A 27568-nucleotide genomic window follows, 5' to 3' on the forward strand; every position below is an offset into this window, starting at 1 on the left:
TTTTACTTTCGCGCCGCGCCGGTACTGCTGTCTTTCCGGAGCGAGGAAGGAGAGGAGAAGGAGGCAGAGCGCATGCGCCGGCGCTCGAGCTGAGGGAAGCCGAGTGGTCGCGCGACGAGGAGAGAGGCGGGAATTGGCTGAGGCGCTCGAGGAGGGTCTCGCGCGCGCGTGTGAGACAGAAAGAGAGAGACAGACAGGCATCATGGCGGACTACCTCATCAGTGGCGGCACCGGCTACGTCCCAGACGACGGGCTCACGGCGCAACAGATGCTCAACTGCGGGGACGGACTCACCTACAAGTAAGGAGAGAGGCCGCTCCTCCATGCGGTGCCTGGGGGCGGGGTTGTCGCTACACTACACAGTTAAGCCATTTCCATACCGCTTTAACTTCCCACTGTGGAATTGATGCAGTTTGACACCACTTGAAACTGCCATGCTTCAATGCTATGGAATGCTGGGAGCTGTAGTTTCACAAGGATTGTAGCTACACTATGGAATGAATTCTGTTTGACATCACTTGGCCCAGTGCTATGGAATTGTGGGATTTGTAGTTTTACAAGAGCTTCACCCTTCTCTGCCCAGGAGTGTAAACTACAACTCTCGGGATTTCATAACATTAAACCATGGCACTCCTGGGCAGAGAAGGTGAAAGCTCTTGTAAAACTACAAAATCCCAGGATTAAATAATAATAATAAGTTGTTTCTGTGAGTTTTCCAGGCTGTATGGCCATGTACCAGAAGCATTCTTTTCAGACGTTTCGCCCACATCTATGGCAGACATCCTAAGAAGTTGTGAGGTCTGTTGGAAACTAGGCAAGGCTGGGGTTTATATATCTGTGGAAAATCCAGGTTGGGAGAAAGAACTCTTGTTTGTTTGAGGCAAGCGTGAATGTTACAATTGATCACCTTGATTAGCATTTAACGGCCTTGCAGATTCAAAGGCTGTCTGCTTCCTGCCTGGGGGAATCCTTTGTAGGGAGGCATTAGCTGGCCCTGATAGTTTCATGTCTGGAATTCCTCTGTTTTCAGAGTGTTGTTCTATATTTTAGTTATTAAATTTCCTGTACAACCATAAAGTTCAGTTAAAGGCTCTTTCAAATAGAAAAGTCTTACACCTTTTCTAAATGATACCAGGGTGGGTGCCAGTGGTAGTGTGTTCTATAATTTCAGAGCCGCCCCCGAAAATGTGCTTTCTCTAGTAGCTTTAAGATGCCAGTTGACCCTGAATTGTGTGGAGAAGAGGGTCTCTTTGCTGGATCATACCTGGCTGTATCGTTGGACACAATAGCCTTGAACCATTAAAGTGTCAAGACTGTATTAATTCTGTAGCGAAGGCGCATTCTCCTCTAGAATCCTGGGATATATAGTTGAGCAAGAGATAGTCCTACTTCTCTGCCAGAAAGCTCTAATGTATTGTTTCAATAAGTAGTTAAAAGTGGTATCAAATTGCTATAGTTATTATCATTGTTATTTATTTATACGTGCTTTTCTCTCTGGATCAAGACCCAAGGGGGTTTGTGACCTTAAAAGAAGTACATTTTAAAACCTATAAAATATAAATATTAAAATAGAATTAAACATAAAATTAGCCGTACATGTTAATTCTAACATTAAAACAAATAATTAAAAACTCTTTAAAATAACACTATGTAACAGAATTTGAATTTTTTTCTGTTCCTGGTTTGAACGTGTTATTTGCTGTTTAATTGTGCTGTATTTCCTTTGAAAGTAGTTTTTATACTTCAGAAACTTTGTTTTTCTGGCTGCCACAAACTATGTTGAAGTGGTTGAGACTAGAAACATTCATTGAAAAACTAGAGCAAAATGTGCTGCAGAATGTCCCTCTTGCAAAAACAAAAAAATTTTCAGTGTAATAAACTTTTTCCATGTTTTTATGATAGAATCAATTAGGAAAAGACATTTATAACCCAGGAACAAAAATTACATAGTGTAATTGGTAATTTTTCTGGTTGGTGGTAACCAGGGATTCTGATCCTGTCTCAGGACAAACACACACATCTCCTACATACACATCATAAAAGTGAAAATCTGTTTGTGTGGCACACAGACCCAACGCTGCCAACTTGGATTAATTGACTTTGGCATCAGAGAGTTATAGTTCACCCATATTCAGAGAACACTAAAGCCAGCAAATGATGGATCTGGACCAAGTTTGGCATGCAGAACCAACATGGGCAACTGTGAATACTAGCAGGCTTTGTGGGTGATTGATGTAATATATGATGAATTGGTATTGCATAACTTCCAAAAACAAATCAGGCCCTTTTCAAATAACCCTGGCATTGCTGGGTACCCAAGCTAGTGTACTATATATTCAAGGTGTCCCAAACATGTATACATCTCTTAACAGCTTACAATTCTGTATTTTGGTACATTTTAAAGCAGTGTATACACCCTTAAAAAGGTTAAAGATTCCAGTAGTAGAGAAGTGACATTACTAGAGAAACTTCAAGTGAGGTTTGCCATTCTAAGGGGTGTATCTACACTGTAGAATTAATGCAGTTTGACACCACTTTTAATGCCACTGCCCAGATTTACAGCATTTATATTCCGCCCTTCTCACCCCGAAGGGTACTCAGGGCAGATCACATTGCACACATAAAGGCAAACATTCAATGCCATAACATAGAACAGAGACAGAGACAAGACGCAGGCACGGGCTGCTATGGAATCACGGGAGCTGTAGCTTTACAAGGTCTCTTCCAAAGCTGTGAACAACATAGAGTATACCTCTGAGCAACCGTGTCCTAGTGATTCATGCTCTTTCCTGTTAGAATTACACGAGGAGGCTCAGCATGCAGTCTTCTTTCCTTGTCTCCCAGTGACCTACTCAAACTCACCAATATCTCATCTTCAGGTAGAATTTAATTTGATCCCTCGTGTATTTGCACATATGCGTCATAATTCTCCTCCATGACTAGACATGTAATAGGAACTATTTGAGAAACTACTCTGGAAATAGTTCTTGCACTGGAAAGCTGACCCTCTTGCTTGTGAAGCTCTCAGCAAGAACAGACATCTATAAATAAACCATTTCTGTTTGAAAACAAACTTTGCCATTGGGAAACCATTTCTTAGGAAAGGTATGAGCTATTGTATTCTCCCTAGTGACATATGAGATAAAATGCAAATTGCCAGGAGGCTTTTTACATCATGTTCACAAAATAACCTTAATTCTTGAAAACTTTCCATTCTATCTGGGATCGTAATACTAAGGTGACTTTCTGAATGTTGCCATTTTAATGTCTGATTCATTTTAATTTACCATATTACTTGCATAGAGGTTGCGATGGGATGCAAAGATCTGTCTTATCACAAAAACTACATGGACACAAAACTGATAATCAACTTACTTTTCGCTGCTACCAAAGGCAATCACTGTTCTTCTGCAATAGAATCAAGACGGAGTCTTACATAAAATTGCAGAACTACAGTTTGTCAGTTTAGTGAGGATTTTTTCTATTTAATATACCAAATTATCACAGCAAAGCCCATATGATCCTGTCCTCCAAGTACAGTTGTTAACATCCGCTATGGGTATGCTGTAAGCATTTTAATTCTGCACAGAAAAAGGCATTTTTTTTTTGTTTCCAGATTTCATGCCCTCATATAGACCCATGTATATACAACATGCCCTCTGCTTTTGCAGAGCTTAGGGCATAGGACCCCCTGGGAAGTGGGAAAATCACTAATAATAATAATACAAATATTGAGAGAATACTATGCTCTGTTTTTGCTGTTGATCAGTGACCAATTTGGGAACAGACATACTCCATCTAAGTTAATATTATACCAGGAAAAAGTTGGCTGGTCATAGTTGTCCTATTAACCTTAGAAGAAAGAGAAAATAGAACCATAGAGTTGAAAGAATCACCAAGGGCCACTCATTCAAACCACTTTCTGCCATGCAGGAATGCACAATCAAAGCACCCCTAACAGATGGCAATTCAGCCTCTGCTTAAAAGGCCTTCAGAGAAGGAGGCTCTAGTAGCCCAACCCAAGAGGCAGCATACTCCACTGCCAAACAGCTCTTACTATCAGGGAATTGTTCTTAATGTTAAGGTGGAATATTTTTCCTGCAATTTAAATTAATTGCTCTGCATCATAGTCTCTGGAGCAACAGAAAACAAGCTTACCCCCTCCTCAATGTAACATCCTTAATATTTAAATACAGTTATCATGTCTCCTCTCAGCCTTCTTTTCTCCAAGGTCCCTCAGCCATTCCTCAGACAGCTTGGCTTCCAGACCTTTGACTATTTTGGCAGTCCTTCTCTGGACACTTTCCAACTTGTTCTTCTTGAATTGTTCCTAAAACTGGACACAGTATTATTCCAGATGAGGCCTGATCAAAGCAAAATAGAGTGGGACTGTGACTTCCCTCAATCTGGACACTATACTCCTATTGATGCAGCCTAGAATCACATTGGCTTTTAAAGCTACTGCATAACACTGTTGACTCATTCTGCTTATGGCCTACTAAGATTGCTAGATCCCTTTCACATGTACTGTTTTCAAGCCAGGTATTACCTTTGGTACATAGACAAGAAAGAGACTTGGTGTTAGACAACGTATGAGTATATAGGTCGGTTGATGGTCATTGGTCACTCCACATTTGAAAATAGTAGATTTCAGAATTTAGTGGATCCTTCGCAACTATAGAGGTTGGTTCCATGGATGCTCAAGTCCCATTATACAAAATGGCATAGTAAAAGGGTGTCCTTTATATAAAATGACAAGAGCAAGGTTTGCTTTTGAATTTTTTTTTGAGGGGGGGATATTTTCCAGCTGCTGATGGTTCAAATGGATGAAGAACCTATGACTACAGAAGGCCTTCTGTTCTAGATGGGACTAATAAGTGGAGCATGATGTTTGCCTCATTCTTTACATTCCTAACAGAATCTATGTAATTAACCATTTTTTAGAAGCCGGATATTGTATTCAGTGTCTTGACCCATCAAGTTTGTTTCTTACATAGGTTAAGTTTGTCTTATGCCAAGGCAAGAATATATGGGTTAAATACTTTTGTTGATAAGAGAATGAAAGAGATACATTTTAAAGATTTATAGTTTTCAACTTTTCTTAATACTTCACGTGTAGCTGTTCCCTCAGCAACCTTCCCCACAATAGTTTATGGAAATATAAAACACCATAATCTAGCAAACATAGCCAAGCCAACCATCAAGTGATACCGATCACTTAATTTGTGTCTGCGGATTATCAACAAATCTTGAGAATCATGTGACAAGAGTCAGAACAAGAACCCATTACGGCAGTATTTTTTTTTCAGTTACTAACCACACACTTACAAACAGATTTTCCTTGTTCTTGACATCTTTGATATTTAGAACTTTTATTTAATGCCTAGGTTTCCTTTTAACTCTCACAGACATAGGTGTCAGCTGTTGATAGAAGAATAGTCAATATAACAGGAAGGTCATTGTAAGTCTCCTGGAAGGTTTCCAAATTAGGGACATGGCTTGGTGGTTAAACATCAACTAACATTTCCTCTTGAACATTTGATTCGAGAATTTCACAAGTGTTTTTTTTACAGGTTTCCCCAGTGCTGGTGTAAAAGTTTTGAATATATGATTGAGGATTTCTAACTGTTGGGGTAGCTAGTCAAGTCTTTTTCTATGTTTTCCGTGTGACCAGGGACACTCTGAAGATGTCTATCCACAAGGAACCTTTTTACTGCCAGATCACTGGCTCCTTTAGTCCAGCAGATTACTTTCATTGGAAATTTTTCTCCGTTGTTTCAAGCACCCACTCGTATTATTCAAGATTATTTTGGTAGGGGATGCCAGCAATTGACTTCGCAGTTCCTGTATGTAGAATTTTGGCTGTATCATTAAGCTACAGATCCTGCCCTAAAATGACAAAAATGGGAAAAAATAGGCCTTGTAGGGGAGGACTGGAACTGCTGCCAACAGAAGGTAATTGGTACAGCTGCAGCAGCTTTCTAGCCATTCTAGATATATGTGTTTACTGTCCACAAGCTCTTTGTTCCGTAACAATTTTAAAGGCTGCATTGAGGTCCTGAAAATGGGCTCTGAAGCTAAACTCTAATTTAAAGTGAGCACCTTAGCTGCTGAGCTTGATAAGTGTATTAATTTATTATTTATTTACAGTATTTATATTCCGCCCTTCTCACCCCGAAGGGGACTCAGGGCAGATCACATTGCACACATATAAGGCAAACATTCAATGCCATAACATGGAACAGAGACAGAGGCAGGCTTGGGCTGGCCTCGAATTCATGACCTCTTGGTCAGAGTGATTTGTTGTAGCTGGCTTAAATTCAGCACCTTATTGATTACTTATTCACTGAACTTGATCGGTTTATTATGGGGACATACCTGGCTTTTAACTGAGATGTAGTGTATTGATTTTTGTAATAATGTTTAATACAATTGGCCCTCCATATTCATGACTTTAACTTTTGTGGATTTGATTATCTGTGGATTTGATTCATATTATTTTTCAACTCTATAATAACTTCCATTGGAGGCTGACAGGATTCACTGGAGCATCTAGAGATTCTTAGACACATTTTCTTTTTGATTAAAATGTTTGTTATTTGTGACTTTTTCACTATTGTGGGGGTCCCGTGCCTCTAACTACAGCAAATGTGGAGGGACTACTCTAGTTCATTTCACCATTCTAATAATGTATAGTCCCTAAGCCAATCTTTTCTGACAGTTTTATCCTTCCATCTTCTTTCTAACTGAGAGGAATATAAAAGTGATGGATATTGGCCTACATCTAGATTGTTGTCGAACTGGTGGTTGAGTGCATGAAAGCTGACCCAGGCTTATAGCTGGATTATACACATAATGTTTTGCTCTAGCAGTCTTTCTCATTCTCTCTCCTACCTACTGTGAAGTAGTATTAGCTGGAACTAATAGGGTTATCCAGTTCCACAGATGAGAGAAGTTCAGGAATTTCTCTGGAGGCAAACATAAATATGTTTCTGCCATTGTATCACAGCCATAATGCAATGCCTATTACACACCAGTGATAGTGTTTTCTGAAGAATAAAATTATGTGAATTCCACATAGTGCTGGCATATTGTGATAGCTCTTTTAAGGCTCCAAGACCTGATCAGAAGCTGCCAGCAAATTCACAGAATTGCTCTGAGGATGAGGAGCTATAAAAATTATTGGGTGGTATCCTATACGGGACAGTTGCTGGTAGAATGCTGTAATTCATCAGAAATGGGGAAGTTTATTTTTGCTGTCTCACTGGTTTCTCCTGTGTATATTCTCTGAAGAGCTGAGTTTTCAGCAGCCCAAAAAGTGGTAGAAAAGAGAAAATAAAGAAATACTACCACTATGGTTTTAGATTTCTGCCATTACAAAGTTCTCTATATGTATAAAATTTTAGTGTCTAGTAACATTTCCTTCTCTTTTATCCCCATTATTCAGTGACTTCCTAATACTTCCTGGCTACATAGATTTTACTGCAGACCAAGTGGTGAGTATAAGGCTTAAGCCTGCATAAAATAAAAAATTAAAGTTATGAACAAAGATCACTGTAGGGTATTTTTGTCCCTTTTTGTGGCATCAAGAAAGCACATTAGACTTACCACTGCCTTTTATCTTTGAAATTCACTCTTTTAGAAAAACTTATCATACAGTACAAAGTCACATAAAGCAATCATGTTGCTCTCTAGACTAGAGTGCTATTTTTTAAAATCCTTTTATTCCTGTAAATACTAAAGTCATGTTGGCAGAATGCTTGACAGGGTCAGAAGAGAAAGCAGCATGTTGTTACAGTCAAGTTGTCTTTATTTTAAGGACCTGACCTCTGCTCTGACCAAGAAGATAACCTTGAAGACTCCCTTAGTATCCTCCCCTATGGATACAGTAACTGAAGCCAGCATGGCTATTGCAATGGCGGTATGTAACATGGGACAAGAAGGAGGGTGGGATAATCTGATCTGATATGTTTCTCAGGGAAACATAGTTTGATGAACTGGGACTTACAGATTGAGCATCCCTTACTCAGATTTTCAAAATCCGAAATTATCCACATGCATGGCTGAGATAGCGATAATTGTGCTTTTTGATGGTTCTGGGTAGACAAATTTTGTTTCATGCACAACATTATTAAAATATTGTATAAAATTACCTTCAGTTTATATGTATCAGGTGTATATGAAACATAAATGAATTTTGTATTTAGACTTGGGTCCCATACCTTATTATGTATGTACAGTAGAGTCTCACTTATCCAACACTCGCTTATCCAACGTTCTGGATTATTCAACGCATTTTTGTAGTCAATGTTTTCAATATATCGTGATATTTTGGTGCTAAATTCATAAATACAGCAAATACTACATAGCATTACTGCGTATTGAACTACTTTTTCTGCCAAATTTGTTGTCTAACATGATGTTTTGGTGCTTCATTTGTAAAATCATAACCTAATTTGATGTTTAATAGTCTTTTCCTTAATGCCTCCTTATTATCCAACATATTCGCTTATCCAACATTCTGCCGGCCAGTTTATGTTGGATAAGTGAGACTCTACTGTATATGCAAATGCAGATATTTGAGAATTTGAAAAAAAAATCTGAAATCCAAAACACTTCTGGTCCTAAGTGTTTTGGATAAGAGACACTCAGCCCGTACCTTTTGCTTTCCTTCATTAAGCAGCAACACTAAAGCCATATATGCTCAGTAGATAGACTTATTAAACAATAGGGCTTACATCTGATTAGCCATGTATGGGATTGTGCTATTAATCACATTCAGTTGAGCAATAAATTTACTGCTGTTTGAAACTTTGTTGGCAGCAAGGCTCATTGTCATTTTCTAGTTTCGTTCAGTTGCCTCCAGTATGGGATTCCTTTCTTCAGTTGTTTTCAAAAAGGTTTACAACAGCAGGACTTGTTGAAATCAGCTGGCACTTCTGCTGGACTCGATGGCCTCAGCCTTTCAGCTATGAAAACTCTTCTAATTTTCAAGCATTTTGTCTGAAGTTAACTTCTAAAACCTATCATAACATTTCACCTTTGCATAATTGGATTCTTTCTCTTCCCCTGAACCCCTTGTCACTTCTGTATGTTTATCATTCTTCCCCAGCTGTAACATTTTATTGCTTGCTGTCTTTAGTGTAGCTCTCTGCTCATCAAACTTTTACTTTCTTCAATACCTTGCTGAAGACTCAATTCAGTCTTCACTTCTGCTTCAATACTGCTGTTTTCTCCAAACCCTGTTTATGTCCATGTATGAATTTCCCATCCAATCTAGTTTATGTATTAAAAAATATGAGCCTTCTCGACACAAACATTTAAGTTTTTTTCTGGGATAATCATTTATAGGGACTTGAAAACTAAAGCACTCTACTTGAAAAGAAGGTGGGAAATCTAGTTTAGGCACTGAGATAATATAATTGATAATGAGATGTCCTTCTATGTAGTAGATTTTCATTCACATCAGAGACTTAGCAGATTTTTACATCTCTAGCTACCTCTTCTTTCTCTATAAACTGCCAGTAAAGAATGGCTCCTGTTGGAGAAACAGCTTAAAAGCTTAAAAGCTGAGCCCAAGAGGTATTTACACAAGCTGTTGTTGTTTTGCCTTGTTTGTGCCTATTAAAAAAGATTAGCATGTTGTTGCTAATTACCAAATGCTAGCTGAAGTAATCTTGCACCTTTCATTTTTGCTTTTGTACCACCTCCACTGCTCTCATGTTTAGCTGTAATTTTTGTGTAATGTAGAATCTTAAAAATTGTCAAAACGTATGAGCCATTTCTGCCAACCATCTCTGAGCTTCTTTGTTGAATGCAAGAAAAAAAACAATCAGTTATTGTTGCAATTTATTGTTTTTTATGTATCTTCTCAGCTCACAGGTGGGATTGGATTCATCCACCATAACTGTACTCCAGAATTCCAGGCCAATGAAGTGAGGAAAGTTAAGGTAAGAACCACTGGGGAGAAAATAATGTATTGGCTACCATGTGGAATTGTTTTGCCCTCGGTAAGTTGATACAGGCTCAATTAATTTACCTGGGCCTTCAACAGATTTACATGATTATTATTACTTAAAAAAGAATAATGGAAAAATACTGTAATAGGGAGGAAGAACAGAACTGTACCTCACTGTAACCCTAACATTGGGAAGTCACTACAAGGGAAGGATGGTGCAATTAAGTACAATTATTGTATAAATGTTAGAAAATATTGCATTGGTTTGTGTATATATACATGTGTATAGATTTGTATTGGGGTTTTTATGAATGTGTAAATTTAAACATTAAAAAATTAAGTTAAAAAAGATTTTTAGCATCAAAAATCCCCTCTAGTTCCAATTCTATTTAATAGTTGTTTCTGCACCAATGTTAATTGAAACTATATGGTACTTTTGTAATTGCATTTTGAAACATCAGTTCTTTATTCAAATAAAAGCCACGCCAGTGAACCCTAAAGGTAGCTCAACAGTATCAGGAACATTGTGGTTAATATTCCTTTAGACTAGAGCCAGTATGGTTTAAGTGTTGGATTTCGACCTTGGAAATCAAGATTCAAATCCCTGTTTGGCTATGGAAACCTCACTGGGTGAGCAAGTCACCCTCTCAGCCCCAGAGGAAGACAAAACAAACCCCTTCTGAACAAATCTGGCCAAGAAAACCTTATGGTAGGTTCACCTTAGGGTTGCCATTAACCAGAAATTACTTGAAAGTACTCAACATACTTTCAGATTGGAATTATTTGGTCTCCCATTGTTTCCTATTACAGCATATTAATTACCTCTGCACAGGAGTCGACCTATCTTTTCCTAGACATATTTCTGTAATTGTAGGCTTCCTGATTGTGTTTGCAGCTGCAGTCATTGCTCCTTGTTACTTGCAAGACCTTTCCTGTGCCACAGGGCTTTGTCTACCCCTTCCCTGCACCTGGCTTTATGTGATCTTTATCTTCTATACTGAAAATTCCCCTTTTGAATATCTATTGGTCTAGAAATATGAACAAGGGTTTATCACAGACCCAGTAGTTCTGAGCCCCAAAGATCGGGTCCGAGACGTCTTTGAAGCAAAAGCCCGTCATGGCTTCTGTGGCATCCCCATAACAGACAATGGGAAGATGGGCAGCCGGCTTGTGGGCATCATCTCGTCTCGAGATATCGACTTCCTGAAGGAGGAAGAACATGATCTGCCACTCAGTGAGGTACGTGAAGGTCTTGTGTGCTATACTGGATAAGCTAGAAAAACATATAGAGCTTATGCTGGGATAGTCCTATGGCACTTTAGAATGGGTCAGAGAAATTACATATAATAATTGTGGGAAGTGTTGATCAATAGCATTTATTTTTACAGGTTAGTCTTTTGGATTTGGTTTATTTTCTCCCCATTGCATAATGAAAGCCTTCTGTCATTGACATTAGCTGGGCATCAAGTTTCACCACTGCAGTCATGTACAATGCCTTGGAGCCAGCTATGCTTTCCTGTACTATCTTTAGCTTTTGGTGATGAACCTGCCAGTATTTGCACCTCCCAGGAGGGGTCATAAATCATCTCTCATTATTCTCATATGAGTTTTGTGTGACATACTTGCTGAAATGATTCAGATGAGATGTGAACTGCAGAGAAGAAGAGGCTGAACAAAGTTGAACTTTCTGTGTTTGACATTTCAGAATTAGGAGACTGCCTTCTAATGGTTGATGCTTGATTTCTGTGTCATAATGTGGCTGCAGGCATTGCATTCTCAGGTTGCTTTCTCTGAAGCAGCCAGACATGAATGTCAGTCCGCAGCTGTTAATTCATCTCAGAGATTCTGTATCCGTGGTTCAACCATCCACAGTATGATTTAAAAAAAAACACAAAAAGCAAACTTTGCTTTTGCCATTTTATATAAGGAGCAGCATTTTATGATACCCTTGGGATTTTATCTAATGGGATTTTAGCATCCACTGATGTTGGAATACATGGAGGGTCCTGGATCCAAATTCCAGCAGATACCAAGGGCCCACTGTATTTATCTGTCAATTTCAATAGACTTCCAAGTGTATACATGTGTCTGGACTGGACTACTTGAGACTGTGAAGCCTTGTGGTGATTAAATAGACCCCATTTAGAAAATTCTGCTACACATAGAACATTAGATATCAGTGTTTACTTAGTTTACTTACTTTCAAATTATAAAGAAATAGATGAAACAAGTTGTATAGAGTTGTTAAGGATAGTGGCTTTGTTTTGAACCTTTAATAAAAAAAATTGTTTATGGGATTTCTTGTCTTTTTGTCTCATTGTAAAGAAGCAGGTGCTTTCCAATGCTTACTTGACCCAGGCAGAAAGGTTCTCTTCTTTATTTCACTGTTTTTTTTCTGCTAGATCATGACCAAGCGGGAAGACCTAGTTGTGGCACCAGCAGGAGTTACCTTAAAAGAAGCCAATGAAATTTTGCAGAGAAGCAAAAAAGGTCAGTGGAAATAGATATATGGTATGCTGTGCATTTGAATGCAAATGTCAGTGCTGTTGTGGGTTACCCTGGGTTTAATTCAATAGCTTGATGTGTCTGTTATAATGGCATATTACTTTCCACTCTTGGAACAGGAGTTCTTCTAATCTGTTGAATGGAGGGATTGCAGTATTAAAATGATTTGGTGCATCCCAGGGTTTGTTGATCTAATGATATGTTGTTTTAAGTGGGAAAGATCATGAGTTTAAAAATACTGTAATCCTGTTATATTTTAGGTAGTGGAATTCTATTGAAATTACTTATTCTGAGCTTTTGTGCTTAAGTCCTCATTTAACCACATAGTCAAATGGTAGCCTTTTTCAAGTAATCAGTATTATGATAATATTGTACTTTATGGAAATACTGTAAGCTAAGTAAATATGTAAATCTTTTTTTCAACATGGGTTCCTCATAATTCAATATATTTTTTTCTTGCTGAGTATTTTAGGTCATTTTTTGTGACTGTTTTGGGAATTAGTTCTGTCCAGAGTTGTGTAATGATTACTGAGTTGCCTGATTTCAATTTGTAGTTGCTTTTCATTGTTCTCGTTACATTCACCTTTTATCTATTTTTATTAAAGTTGTAGCAGATTTAAAAAGTATTTAAGAATGATGAAAATTAGTATTTATTAAAATTTTTGTAAAATGAGAATCATTATAAAATGTTACCTAGGCATGACTTTCTTTTTCAATTTTAAGGTAAATTGCCCATTGTTAATGAAAAAGATGAATTGGTGGCCATAATAGCTCGCACAGATTTGAAGAAGAATCGAGACTACCCCCTGGCATCCAAAGATGCCAAAAAACAACTGCTTTGTGGTGCTGCGATTGGAACCCATGAAGATGACAAATACCGCCTTGACCTCCTGGTGCAAGCAGGTGTGGATGTGGTTGTGTTGGTGAGTGCTAAGAGATGGTATATGTGCAGTAATTGCAATGGCTAGCTAAACTTGGATTTTGAAACTTTAGATAGTGAGTCTCTAAAGGAGATAAAGCAGGGTATTAATAATAATAATAATAATAATAATAATAATAATAATAATAATAATAATAAATGTCCTTTGAAAATTATATAAACCAACCAATATTCTTAACTGTCTAGCTTTTATCTACACTTTTTTTACTAAGTTGCTCTGTCTGGTTTTCTGTGAACCTATTTATTTATTTATTTATTACAATATTTATATCCCGCCCTTCTCACCCAACAGGGGACTCAGGGCGGCTTACAATAAAACAGACATATAAAAACAGTACAATACACTATAAATCAGTTAGAAAATTAACTTACATAAACATTCATAAAATGCATTTATAAAATATAGATAGGCGTGTACAAGTTTAAAAGACTGGGTCTGTCAGTTGAGTTCCAGCATACATAATAGTAATTAATGCTGCTGATTCTTATTCGAAAGCCTGGCCCCACAACCAAGTTTTTACCTTCCTACGGAAGGATAGGAGGGAGGGAGCCTGCCTGACTTCACTGGGGAGGGCGTTCCATAGGCGGGGAGCGACTACTGAAAAGGCCCTGTCTCTCGTCCCCGCCAGCCGCACCTGTGAGGCTGACGGGACCGCGAGCAGGGCCTCATCCGACGATCTTAAGCTTCGAGGTGGGTCATAGCGGGAGACACGTTCGGACAGATAAGCTGGGCCGGAACCGTTTAGAGCTTTATAGGCTAAAGCCAGCACCTTGAATTGTGCTCGGTAGCTAATCGGCAGCCAGTGGAGCTGACGTAACAGAGGAGTGGTACGCTCCCTGTACGCCGCTCCAGTTATTAACCTGGCAGCCTCCCATTGGACTAACTGAAGCTTCCGAACAGTCTTCAAAGGCAGCCCCACGTAGAGTGCGTTGCAGTAGTCTAAACGGGATGTAACGGGCGTGGACCACCGTGGCCAAGTCTGGCTTCCCAAGGTACGGTCGCAGCTGGCGCACAAGTTTTAATTGTGCGAAGGCTCCCCTAGCCACTGCTGAGATCTGGGGCTCCAGGCTCAACGATGAGTCCAGGATCACCCCCAGACGATGAGTCCAGGATCACCTACTTCTAGTTAATATGAAAGTAGCCTTTACCCAAGCCCAGTAGCTACTATGATTTTTTTTCTTTGTCTTTAAGTCATTTCTGACTTATGGCAGCCCTAAGATGGATTTACCACAAGGTTTTCTTTGGCAAGATTTATTCAGATGAGACTTGCCTTTGCCTTCTGGTCACCAAGTGGGCTTCTATGAAAAAGCAGGGATTCAAACCCTGGTTGCCAGAATTATTGTCCCAACCATGATGACATTTATTATAGCTCAAAGTAAGATTTCTAAGTAAATTCTTCCTACTCCTTTAGATGTGTTTTACTTCTTATCTTTCTGCATCCTTTCTTTGAGACATATAGTGAGTTTGCTTCATATAAGTGCTCTCCCGCTTAACTTTGGACGGAGTAGATCATTGCCCTTTTGCACCTGGATGTAGAGCATTACCATCTACAAATGTGTTGTGCTAATAGATAGTTTCAAAGGTTCAGAAACAGAAATCTGTTTTTCCTCTAATGTTTTCAGCTTTCATAGGTCGTTTTTGTAACAAAACCCAAAAAATAACTGCCTTAAAAACAAAATTGAGGGCCACTGTGGAAGGAATATGATATGCAGATAATGAATTCAGTTGTAATTCCACATTAATAGTGGCTGGAGAAAAATGGGTGCCTCTAGTTTTCATGGTGCTCCATGTTTCAGTTGGATTAGCTTAGGTAGACCACTCACATAAATGTAGACTTCTTCAAATCTAGTAACACCGATTTCTAACTTGTGTTTTGTTATGTTTTTTTTTTTATCCCAGGATTCCTCTCAAGGAAATTCCATTTTCCAGATCAACATGATCAAATACATCAAGGAGAAGTATTCTGAGCTGCAGGTTATTGGTGGCAATGGTAACAGGATTTTTGATGTTTAATTATTTAAATATGTTTATTTTCTTCAGGTTATTGAGTTGCCAGCATGTTTTGATGCAGAGTGCTAAATCTCTCCTCTCATCTTCCGAATCTTATTAGACTGCAAATGGAGGTCTCTTATAATGATGTATGATCTCAACTCCTATTAGCCCTAGCCAACATAAGCTGACAGTGAAACATGTTGAAGTTGCATTCTACCAAACTCTGGAAGCCTCCAAGTTCCTCATCCCTGAATTAGATAGTCAGATGTCTTCTTCATTACCTAAATTGTATTAATGCCAAAACTTACAGGAATGAACATTTAGCAGATCTATCTTGGGTTTGGGCAAACTTTGGCCCTCTGGATTATTGAATTTTTACACTGTTCCGCAGCTCATATTATGAAGGTTTGCCTGTTGGAACCTGGGTTTAAATAGCAGCTCAGCGGTGGACTTGTTGGGTGACTTATCTGTCATCTTCATCTCATGTGTAAATAATTAGGCTCTGTTGCAGCACGTTGATCATGAATGAGACTGGAAAATAATGTTATTACATAGAGATTTAGGAATGTAAATCTTAAGCAGACACATACATACATATTTGTGTGTGTTAAAATAAAACTTTTAATTAAGGTGACAATATCTGGCATGTTTTTTCCAAAGTTATAAAATGTGAAGCAGCTCTACGTCAATGAGTGAAACCATGTTCCAAACATGCTAGGAAACCATGAACAATAAAAAGTGGAGCCCTGCAGAACAGACTTCAAATGATGCATGTCCTAATTTATTGAACACTTTTCCTGTTAAATTAATAATATGACGGAAAGTACTTGAGGTGTGTTTGTTGGGTTTTTTGTTTTTGGGGTTTTTTGTTGTTTTTTTGCTGATACTCTGGATGCATCTATACTGCAGTTTGATACCATTTTAACTGCCATGGCTCAGTGCTGTGGAACCTGAAGAGTTGTAGTGTGGTGTGAAGCACCAGCACTATTTAGTGGGAGAAAGCAAAAAACTAAAACTAGTGCCCCTGATCCAGTAGCACTGAGCTTTGGCAGTTAAATGCAGTGTCAAACTGCATTGATTCTACGGTATAGATCAAGCATGGGTAAACTTCAACCCTCCAGATGTTAGGAATTGGAGATGAAGTCCAAAACACCTGGAGGGCCAAAGTTTGCCCAGGCCTAGTAGAGATGCACCCCCTGTTAGCTTCCCCTAAAGTCAGTGTAAGGCTTGTGCAAAGTTGTTTCCATTGGTTTGAAAAAAAAAAAAGATATTTTGCTAGAAGCTGATGAAAGCTAAGTTCCTTTCTCGCCTTCTAATTTTCAAAATATTTCCCATTACTTCTAGTGGTGACAGCAGCCCAGGCAAAGAACCTGATTGATGCTGGAGCTGATGCCCTGAGGGTCGGCATGGGCAGCGGCTCCATCTGCATTACCCAAGAAGGTAACAGAAAATGGGGGATAATATCAACCCAGACTTTCCCAGTGCTTGTTTTAAAGAGTTTGATCTTACTTTGCAGAGATACATAAGCCTTATGAGGCATTGGGGTTTAGATTCTGTCCTGAGTCATTTTGATACTTCTACCTTTGTTTTGCCATGCCGACAGTAATAATGGCTGCAAATTTCCTGCTACACAGACAAAGGAACCTGGCTATGGGTATCCAGAGGTTTAGTTGTACAGGTTGAGCCTTCCTTATCTGGAATTCTGAAATTCTCCCAAATTGACCACATGGGTAGTCGAGAGCTAGTGACGCTGATGCTTTTTGGTGATTATTTGTCTCATCCACATAATTATTCAAACATTGTGTACAAAATTACCTCTAGAAGATATATATGAAGCATAACAGAATTTTGTGTTTAGGCTTGGATCTCATCGCCAAGAGATTTCATTAAGTATTCCGGAATCTGAAACACTTTTGATCGTAGGCATTTTTGGATAAGGAATACTCAACCTGTCTATCAAGCCAACAGAGAAGAGAGGTGCATTAGGTGGTCAGACCAGGGGCAGGTTGTGCTAGAGAAGGTCATTGGGTTCATCCTCTTTTGCAACGAGAGGAGCGTGTCCTGGCAACTCAGCTTGTATGCTGGCGTTGCATCACGATTCGGGGTGCCCTCTGGTTCCTGCAGCTTCTCTCTTATCTCTAAACTGTGTGTGTTTTTTGTCTTGTTTAGCTGCTCCAATGATCCCTCCAGACCTAAAGTCCCACAGCCCCAAATGCCCTTCCACAGTCACTGGCACCTATAGTAAGTCATTGGGCCCTTCCCCCACCCCCTTAATTATGTGTCTTGGAGCAAGACTCTGATTGGCTGCCCACTTGCCCCCTTCCTGCCCTTGCTTGTTTGAGAGTAATCTAGTTGTAGATGCACTTGGGGTTTTGTGGCTTTGGATACTGGTTGTTGAAGCTGAAAAGTATTCTGACACTCAATTTTTTTCTAAAGCAGGGTTCTATATTGTCATTTTGAAAATATTAGTTGGGTATGATTTTTCGCTTTCTCTCCTTAAATCTGGAACTTGCATTTAAAGTGATTAAATGGGCATTATGGGCAAAGGGGATAACATTATCTATACTTTAGACCAGACATGGACAAGCTTCGGCCCTCCAGGTGTTTTGGACTTCAAATCTCTCAATTTGTGGGAGCTGAAGTCCAAAACATCTGGAGGGCTGAAGTTTGCCCATGCCTGCTTTAGACAATGCCATGAAACTGCATTCAGACGATAAATTAGCTGACCTCTTTCATACTATTAAAAATGCAGTTGTAGCACCACCTTGATTTTATTTTATTGGCATATTTTTGAAGTTTTCTAAAGGTTTTCATTTAGGATGTTTGCAGGCTTGATTCAGCATAATGAACAAATAAGCTACCACTTCCGTGGATTCAAACTACAGGAAAAGAGATTCCACCTAAAAATTAGGAAGAACATTTTGATTGTAAGATCTGTTTGACAGTGGATGTCTCCTTCTCTGGAGGTTTTTTAACTGATGCTAGATGGCCATCTGCCAAGAGTGCTTTGATTGTGTCTTCCTGCATGGCAGAATGGGGTTGGACTGGATGGCCATTTGAGGTCCCTTCCAACACTATGATTTTATTCTCTTTTTCTTCTAAGGTTAACATGACAACTACGACCAGTCCTGGTATAACATTAACTTAGATGGAGTAAGTCTGTTCCCAAATTGGTCACTGATCAAGTGCAAAAACAGAACACATTTTCTATACTTTGACCCTTTGTGCTTCTCATTTTGGATAAGGCGATTTTTCTACTTTCTCCTTTCAACTTGCCCTCCCCAGAGTTACCTGGAATTTTAAAGAATATATGGTCCCCCCCTTAGAGTCTCGTATCATTTAAGCTATCCATTATGTTATGTACTGGTTCTTGGCAAATGATCAAGAATTATAGAGTTCTTTGATACAAACTGTTTGCTTTTCTCTTATGCATTTAATTCCATCCTCTCTCTGCTGTGGCTTTCCTATAATCACAGTGTTCCAGAGATTGTGGTTACTGTCAACTGCCATCAGGTTATTTTCGATTTATGACAACTCCATGAATGAGAGACTCTCAAGTCAGTTTATCTCCAACAGTCCTGCTCAGATCTTGCAGATTCAGGACTTTGGTTTCCTTGGTTGAATCTATTCCTCTGGAGTGTGGTCTTCCTTTTTTTCTAACTGATTTCCTTTGGGGGAGATAGGGCGAGTTACAAATAAAGCATTATTATTATTATTATTATTATTATTATTATTATTATTATTATTATTATTATTATTATTATTATTATTATTCTATCTTGCCAAGCATTACTGTCTTTTTTAGTGAGTCATGTCATATCATGATACGTCCGAAGTATACTTTTAGGGGATATCATTGAGGCTTGATGTTCTCTAGAATCCATTCATTTGTCTTTTTAGGTGGCCAAAGTCTCTGTAGAATTCAAATGAGGTCTTTGTCCTAGCTTTCTTTGTTATCCAGCTTTCACAACCATACATACCTAGAAATGAGAAATACGATAGCATGGGCCATACTACACAGTATTTAATGATTTATCTTTACACTTCAGAATTCTGAACCATTTCATTGTGTACTTTAATGTTATGTAATTAATCTATGGTCTTTTTTTTGTTTCTAAGTGTTCAATTATAAACCGACCTTGTCACTTTCTTTCTCAATTTTCTTCCATAATTCACTCCCCAAGTGTTTACTATGGTGCCATCTACATAGCTTACATTGTTGATGTTCCTTCCTCTAACTACTTCTTCCAATTAGTCCAATCCTGCATTTATTGTATGTCAAGTGTACACATTAAACAGATCGGATGGTAAAATACAGCCTTGCCTGACCCCCCCCCCCCCTTTTTTTTTTAACAATTATGTTTCTATATATTCTTGTCCTGATTCTCAGAGAATACTTCACAGAAAACAATTGATAATTTATCTGGATTTTTTTCTGGCCTGCAAACATGTCAAATCCTGTTGTCAAAAGTCTTAGTCATTTAGTCAATTCTGGAATGAGTAAAAACCTTTGGACTACATTTGTAACAAACGGGGCATTGACACAATGCAAGAAGCATCTGTCTTTCTATTCTCTTTAAGATCAAGAATGTGAAATCTAAAAACCTGTAAACCCATCTATTAACCAATGCAAAATCAGTAGCAGAATTTGTATATCTTTACTTCAGTTATAGTCCTGATATTTTCTGTTGAAAGATCTTAGAAAGTTGAGCTGAGAAAGTCCTTTTCCCTAAGATTTTGAGAACTTCTACTCAACAAAATTAGCTACAACAGCGGTTTGTCCCAAATAAGACAATTCTTTGAATCCCTAGATATTAAGAACGATGCATGTATATTCTTTTATGGGAGATTGTAGTTTTAGACAATAATGAGTTTGTGCAGTGCACGGATAGATTTGTCTATTTTGCCTCTCTTATTCTCTTCCAAAATGCCAAGAATTGTTATACCCAAACTACCATATTAAATTTCAAACCCTGCTTTGGAAGCCATTGCCACCTGTGTGAGTTGCAGTGCTGAAAAGGGAGATAGTAGGATTGTGTTTCATTCTTTGATACAACAGGCTGATTCCTCAAGGGTTGGTTTCACTGTACCGTCGTGTACATTACATTGCAAAGCTTGTTTATCAAACATGACTTGATTTCTATTTGCAAGGGGTGCATGCAAATATATCTGGCTCCAAAGGCTTGGTGCTCTTTATGTGGAAAATCTATTTTTAATGCTTAGCTGTTTTGATGTTGCCTTAGCATAAATGAGACCACCTCTTTAATACTAACCATGTTTCATTTTGATGGCAGCAAACCAAATGGCCAAATTGAATGCAGCTGATTTCAGTGTAACCAATTTGAATTCCAGTTTGATGCAATTTCATAGCCCAGTTTGCATTCCAGTTCAATGCAGTTGATTTCAGTGGCATCAAAACTAACCTTTTCTAGCCTAGAATACACAAAATTCCATCTGTGGAGCAGCTTTAGTATCTGGAAGGAAGAAATGACAGAGGAGCTTGTGCAAAAGTGGTTTTTATTCAGACTCATTCTCTTGGATTAGCTTTGGCAGTGCAGTCTGAAACCCTGCATTCAACAGGAACTGCACACTTCATGACTAATTTTGCATGGTTATGATCTCACGTGATGCCTTGTACTAACTAATGGCGGAGAAGGGTTTCACAGTAAAGAGGAAATCGGTTGAGCCAGATCACTTGTGATAGAGGTTTTTATGCATGTCCACAGCTGTACAATGTGTACACTTCCAGGCTCTACATCCACAAGCGTGCACAACTAAGATATCTAGGACAAATTATTGATGCTAAAATACTACATACAAAAGAGCCCCTTATTGACATGTGGAAATGTTCCTGTATGACTGCTGAGTCTAATCTTGAAATTAAAAAAACCTGGGGAGGGTGGATCTTGCTTCAGTCACCCTATGTATTATGAGTTAGACAGCTTCCTGTCTGGGCAACTGTGGAGGCATATAGGGTGGTACTCTCCCACACAAGACCTTGGGTGGGATCACACATACACACACACAAAGCACACACTGCAAAACACACACACACAAATACCCATATTTACTCAAGTCTAATGTGCCATTTAATTTAATGTACACCTCAATTTTCAAGACCGTAAAACCAAAAAAAGTATTTGCTGCTGAATGTAATGCGGAGCAGCAAAAAGGGCATTCTTTGTAATTTGGCCAAAAAAGGTATGCATTACTGTTGCTGCCTGGTTACAATTTCTTATTTAAAAGCAAAAAGTTAGAGCACCAAAGCTTCCAACAATTGAAATTTATGCTGTATTTATGCTGTAGAATGAATCCACTTTGATTTTCTTTGGTTCAGTGTTATGGACTCATGGGCTGTAGATTTACAAAGTCTTGAGGGCTTCTCTGCCAAAGAAGGTTGATGCCCCACCAAACTACAAATCCAGGATTGCATAGCATTGAGCCGTGGCCATTAAATTAGAGATGATGTCCCTCAAATGGGAGCTCCAGGTGCAGCTCCTGAAGCACCTTCGCCTTTTGCTTTAGCTCCACGCTAAGATTACTGTATAATGCAAATCGAATACACACCCCAATTTTGCAAGGTTATTTAGTCAAAAAAAGATGAACATTAGATTTGAGTAAATACAGTATATTATGTTCCTGACTGCCTTCTAGTGGCTGTAGGGTCATTTGTACAATGTTTTATGCCAAAAAAAGAGCATTTTTTTTTCAAAACAGTAAATTTTATCCTTTTTTTAAAAAAAGGTCTTTCCTGGCCTTAAATGTTCAAGGAGTCATCAAAATGTTGCAAAAATGCTGCCATGACTTCTAGAGGGCATTTAAGAGAAATTAAAAAATATTTTTGTTTCCCTAGAGCAGTGGTTCTCAACCTGTGGGTCCCCAGATGTTTTGGCCTTCAACTCCCAAAAATCCTAACAGCTGGTAAACTGGCTGGGATTTCTGGGAGTTGTAGGCCAAAACACCTGGGGACCCACAGGTTGAGAACTATTGCCCTAGGGCCATAAACAGTCCTTGGGGATGTATTATGCCTGTATATGTGCTAAGTAGTGTGTCTGAAAGATGACTTGCCCATTCTAAAATGTCATGCCTTGAAGTAGGAGAAGATCCTCTTCCTTATGAGGCCTGCTTTGACTGAGACATTAACTGCTTTTCCTCCTTTTCTTTCTCTGTTGTTCAGTTTTAGCGTGTGGGAGACCTCAAGCCACTGCTGTCTACAAGGTGTCAGAATACGCCCGGAGGTTTGGCGTGCCAGTGATTGCAGATGGTGGCATCCAGACAGTTGGACACATCGCTAAAGCACTTGCGCTTGGTGCTTCCACAGGTGAGGAGGGAGTTGTGGATGACTTGCTTCTGGTTGGCAAGAACATAGAGAAAGCACTGAGGATTGCTGCTATAGGGAAATACTGGTGTTACATCCAGCAGGTTTGGTTCTGTTTTGTTATATGTAGTAGATTTTAAATTGCATTTTTTGATGTTGTGAGTGGCTTTGGGCTTCAATTTTGAGGAAAAAGTGGGATAATAACATAGCCCAAGAAAAGATAAAAATGTTTTTATTGGTCTCTTGGTTTTTAGGTCTTTTCCTGGGGTTATTTGGAGCGCTAATATAGAAAATTGCATTGGATAGAATGCATCAGCTCTAGTTTCTTAGATATGGTTGTCATGGTTTTCTGTGAGTGAGCATATATGGCATATGTTCTGTTATCAAAAAGGGGGAAACTGGCTTCAAGTTTTGGAGTCAGCAGGTCAAATATACCCAGAAACAAATAATACACCTCTACACAACTTGGGAACAAGTTCACATAAACCTTTCCAATTTAACTTGCTTTAGCTCTTGCTCTGCATAATGTGTGACTACCCAAAAAACATTTCCATACTCAGTATGTTCCCTTGTGTAAAAGTTTGTAGATTACTCCATGATTCTTTGAGTGATTGGTGATTATTTAAGGATTATCCTATAGAAAATTCTTAAAGGTTCATAAATGTTAACAAACATTGAGATGAGGATGAGATGAGTCCTGGCCAAGTATTAGTAGCAGTCTTTTTGCTAGCTTTTGAAAGGTTAATGAAATTTATTTGGCAAGGGAGTTCTTGACACGTGATTTCCCTGATTCTGGTATAAAATTACAGCACACAATTAACATAGTCAGCTTTCAGACCTTAGGAAACAACCATGCTTCTGTGAAAGAATGCACAGCCATATAGTCGATTTAGGAAAACAGAGTGAGAGGTGGGAATCAGTGATAGGATGGATCAATGCGAGGGGACCCCTGATGCTTTTTAAATCTGTTTTTATTTCCATTTTATCTCTCATGCCATTTCTTTTTATTTTTCTTGTTGATTCTAGTTATGATGGGCTCTCTTTTGGCTGCCACCACTGAAGCCCCAGGGGAATATTTCTTCTCGGATGGGATCAGGCTGAAGAAATATCGGGGCATGGGATCCCTTGATGCCATGGACAAGAACCTGGGCAGCCAGAATAGATACTTCAGGTACAAGAGATGTTTGAGAATATCATATTGAATTATTGCACATCCAAAATAGTCTTTGGGCTCTTCTAACACATAACACCATGTAACAAAATATTTAAAAAATGTTCTGTTCCTGCTTTGAAAGTGTTATTTCCTATTTAATTGTGTGGTCCTTATATTGAAAGTAGTTGTTATACTCCATAAACTTTGTTTTGTGGCTGTCAAAAATTGTTGAATTGGTTGAGACTTTATGAGATACTCATTGAAAAACTATAGCAAAATGTGATGCAGGATGTCCTGCAAAAACTAAGTTTTTGCAGTTCTATAAACTTTTTCCATGTTTTTATGATAGAAACAATTAGGAAATGATATTTATAACCCAGGAACAAACATAGCGTTACATATTGTAATTATAGCACTACGTGGGCAGCATAATTTGGAATTTGTAGTTTGTGAAGTATTGGCGCTCTCTGGTCGAGAATGCTAAATACCGTTTCTTAAACTGCAAATCCCAACCTTCTGTGGGATCCTGCCATGGAAGATGAAGTGGAATCATAGTACAACTTATTTCCAGGCAACTACTTCACTTTTATGGGATTTCTTTTCTCGTGGAACTTAGTTATATCAAACCTGAACAAATGTCAGAAAGAAATACTTTCAGTTTAGGGTCAGGATTTGAAGTATAGGGCCTACAGTGTGCTTCTTTATGTCTTTGGCATTTCTTAAAAGAGTAAGTTTCTAATCTATGTTAAAATTGTTGAGGGACTGAGCAGCTTGAGTTCTGCGGTTCTCACAGGCTTTTCCTCTCTCCAATTCTCAGTGAGACAGATAAAATTAAAGTGGCACAGGGCGTCTCTGGTGCGGTGCAGGACAAGGGCTCCATCCATAAATTTGTGCCATACCTGATTGCTGGCATCCAGCATTCTTGCCAAGATATTGGAGCAAAGAGTCTAACGCAAGTCAGGTAAGAGCCTGAAGTATTTGGTAGAATGTAAATATTTGAAAGGAGGTCACATTGAGGAGGTGGCAAGCTTGTTTTCTGTAGCTCCAGAGACTTAAGGACATGGAGCAAATTGCAGGAAAAGAGATTCCACCTAAACATTACAAATAATATCCTGATGGTCAGACCTGCTTGACAGTGGAATATGCTGCCTTGGAGCTGGCTGAAATCTCCTTTTCTGGAGGTTTTTAATCAGAGGCTGGATGGCCATCTGTCAGGGGTGCTTTTATGTTTTCCAGCCTGGCAGAATGGGGTTGGACTAGATGATGATGATGATAATAATAATGTTTATTTATACTCCGCCTCCATCTCCCCCGAAGGGGACTCGGGGCGGCTAACAGATAGTATCAGATAAAAACAGTGACAATAAACAATACACCAGTAAACAAAAACATGATGCCCCTTGGGGTCTTCCAAAACTATGATTCTACAAGTCATACCTGGCCGATTGCATGCAGCAGCCATATGAATGTAATGAAACAGAACAGTATGTTTTTGATGCCATTAGGGAGCTATGCTTGCTCCAATGAGGATCTATCTTGGGTTTGGGCAAACTTTGGCCCTCTGGGTGTGTTGGACTTCAACTCCTACAATTCCTAACAGCCAAAGTTTGCCCAAGCCTAGTCTATCTGGCCACACTTTGGTGTTTGTCCAATGATACTACAAATGTGTATATAGTGTGTTTGGAATGTTTCAACTTTTTTCTGTCTCTTATCATCAGGGCCATGATGTATTCTGGAGAGCTGAAATTTGAAAAGAGAACGATGTCTGCCCAAGTAGAAGGAGGAATTCACGGCCTTCATTCGTATGTCTTTTCCCACTATATTTTGCTTCTGGTTTGCTTTATATTTTTAGTTTTATAGCATGAAAAATCTTTGGCAAATAAGCATGCTACAGTCCAGAACCAACCCATGGCCAGAATGAATAGGAATCTTGCAGACTTGTTTCCTTAATGTGTTGGGTGACTTCAGACACAACCAACCAGAGCAACCCAATAGATCACTTTAATTTTTGGTGTTTCTCAATACTTTTTGAAGCAGGATTAGGTTGTGTTCATTTCCATTTGCAAGCAGTAAACCTCTCACAGTAAAAGAGAGCTCATCAAAAATTGCTCAGAGAGAGAGAGAGACAGAGAGAGACCAGAAGAAACATGTTTGCTTTTGGGTCCATGTTCTTATAATGACTGACTTTTAAAAAACAATGTATAGAGCGTTTCTGTTTTGAATGGTTAAAACGGTTCAAGCAAATTGCTGTCAGTTCTGTGTGTTTGAAGGTAGAGGATAGCATAAGGATACAGTTAGCTTTATCCCACTCAACTTGTGAGTCAAATTTTCTAAATATAGCAGGATCTTTCCCTTTAAAAAAAACCAAAAAAAAAACCAGCTGTAAGCCCATAACCTGGAATGTGGTAGGTGCAGATTTTGGGGCCTGTGGTATGATTTTCAGTCCTGACTAAACAACCCATAGAATCAGGCTCCATGGTGACATTGAGATAATAGTAAATAGGCAAAACTGTTGACTGGCCACAGCTATTTTAAAATGGCTTCCAACATTAAACTGGCCATTCATATTTATTAGTCATTTTTTAAAATATCTTCAGGTATATGCCTAATTTCTCTAAAGGTACCAGATCCTGTCTGATCTTGGAATCTTAGGACCAGTCTTGGTTAATACTTGGATAGAGGACAGCCAAGAAAAATCAGCTGCTGTAGGCTATATTTCAGTGGAAGGAACTGGCAAAACCATCTCTGAGTATTCCTTGCCTTAAAAAAACCCTTTGAAATGTATGGGTTTGCAATATGTTGACAGGCAAATTGAAGGCACGTATATAACACAAATGTTGGTTATTCCACAGTAGATACTTCGCAGAAGCCATTTGGAGCTTTTGTAAGTGATTGGTCTTCCTTTTCAAGGATAGTGCTAGTAGTCAAGCGAGAAATCTGCATCAACAGCACATTCCAAGGAGGGAAGCTGAACTTTGCCACTTTACCATCTGACTCTTTCTTGTGGCCTCATGAGATCATATTGGTTACCCCCACCGGATAACAAGGACCTTCCGTTGTTCTTGTCTTTCCTTTCCCAGATATGAAAAGCGCCTTTTCTGATGAAGGTCCCATGTGCTGCCTTTGCGGAGCTCCTTGTCACCCTGCAGTGCCTGTGCTGCCCCTTCATGAACTACTCCCTTCACAGAAGTGCCATTTTCCCAGCAGGAAGAGGCTCCCTGGAGCTCCACTGGGCTCATCAGCTGCTTTCAGAAGGCTGAAGAGGACATAGAGGAAGAAATGCTCTCGGCTGAATTAGGTTCTTGAGAGGGGGCCTGTCTGTGTGTGCGTGTGTGTGTTAACGTTCATTTTTTTTACAATAAAACCGAAGTGCAAGAGAGTGCGTGCAACTTTTCTGACTGTATCCTGATGCACTTCTAACTCTTAGATGTAGAAATTCAACCTTTTTGTTCCCATTTGTAACTTCCAAAAGACAATGAGAGAGTATTTTCAGTTGTTGGTGGAATCTCTACACCAGGCATGGCCAACTTTGACACTCCAGGTGTTTTGGACTTCAGCTCCCACAATTCCTAACAGCTGGTTCATATAGTTCATACTTGTGCATCATATATCTTTCTGCATTTCCTATCTCCATTCCACAACCCTTCCCTCCAAACATACAATTATAGATAATAATAGATTAAAATCCAGAAAGGCATTAA

At 38.9% G+C, this 27568-nt stretch overlaps 1 protein-coding gene across 2 annotated transcripts; it reads left to right on the forward strand.

Annotated features, from left to right (window-relative positions):
- impdh2 (inosine monophosphate dehydrogenase 2) lies at nt 1–27246 on the forward strand. Of its 2 annotated transcripts, XM_062973775.1 has the most exons (15): nt 1–300; nt 7448–7496; nt 7820–7921; nt 9876–9950; nt 10991–11197; nt 12361–12448; nt 13187–13386; nt 15304–15394; nt 16741–16836; nt 17566–17637; nt 22574–22717; nt 23741–23885; nt 24685–24828; nt 25586–25669; nt 26948–27246. In XM_062973775.1, exons 1-15 carry the CDS (start codon nt 203–205, stop codon nt 26967–26969), a joined length of 1617 nt encoding a protein of 538 aa, XP_062829845.1. In that variant the 5' UTR covers nt 1–202; the 3' UTR covers nt 26970–27246. The 2 variants fall into 2 exon arrangements, with proteins under 2 accessions (XP_062829845.1, XP_062829846.1); XM_062973776.1 differs by lacking the exon at nt 17566–17637 and having other exon boundaries at nt 3–300.
- The last annotated feature ends 322 nt before the right edge of the window (nt 27247–27568 follow it).

This window comes from Anolis carolinensis, chromosome 2 (assembly GCF_035594765.1).
Source record: "Anolis carolinensis isolate JA03-04 chromosome 2, rAnoCar3.1.pri, whole genome shotgun sequence".
NCBI classification, from domain to species: domain Eukaryota; kingdom Metazoa; phylum Chordata; class Lepidosauria; order Squamata; family Dactyloidae; genus Anolis; species Anolis carolinensis.

Excerpts from the sequence above, each read along its gene's own strand:
- impdh2 (XM_062973775.1), top strand. The coding sequence starts at position 203 with ATGGCGGACTACCTCATCAGTGGCGGCACCGGCTACGTCCCAGACGAC. Across the intron at positions 11,198-12,360 it reads ATGATCTGCCACTCAGTGAG|ATCATGACCAAGCGGGAAGA; the intron begins GTACGTGAAGGT and ends TTTTTCTGCTAG. Across the intron at positions 12,449-13,186 it reads TTTGCAGAGAAGCAAAAAAG|GTAAATTGCCCATTGTTAAT; the intron begins GTCAGTGGAAAT and ends TTCAATTTTAAG.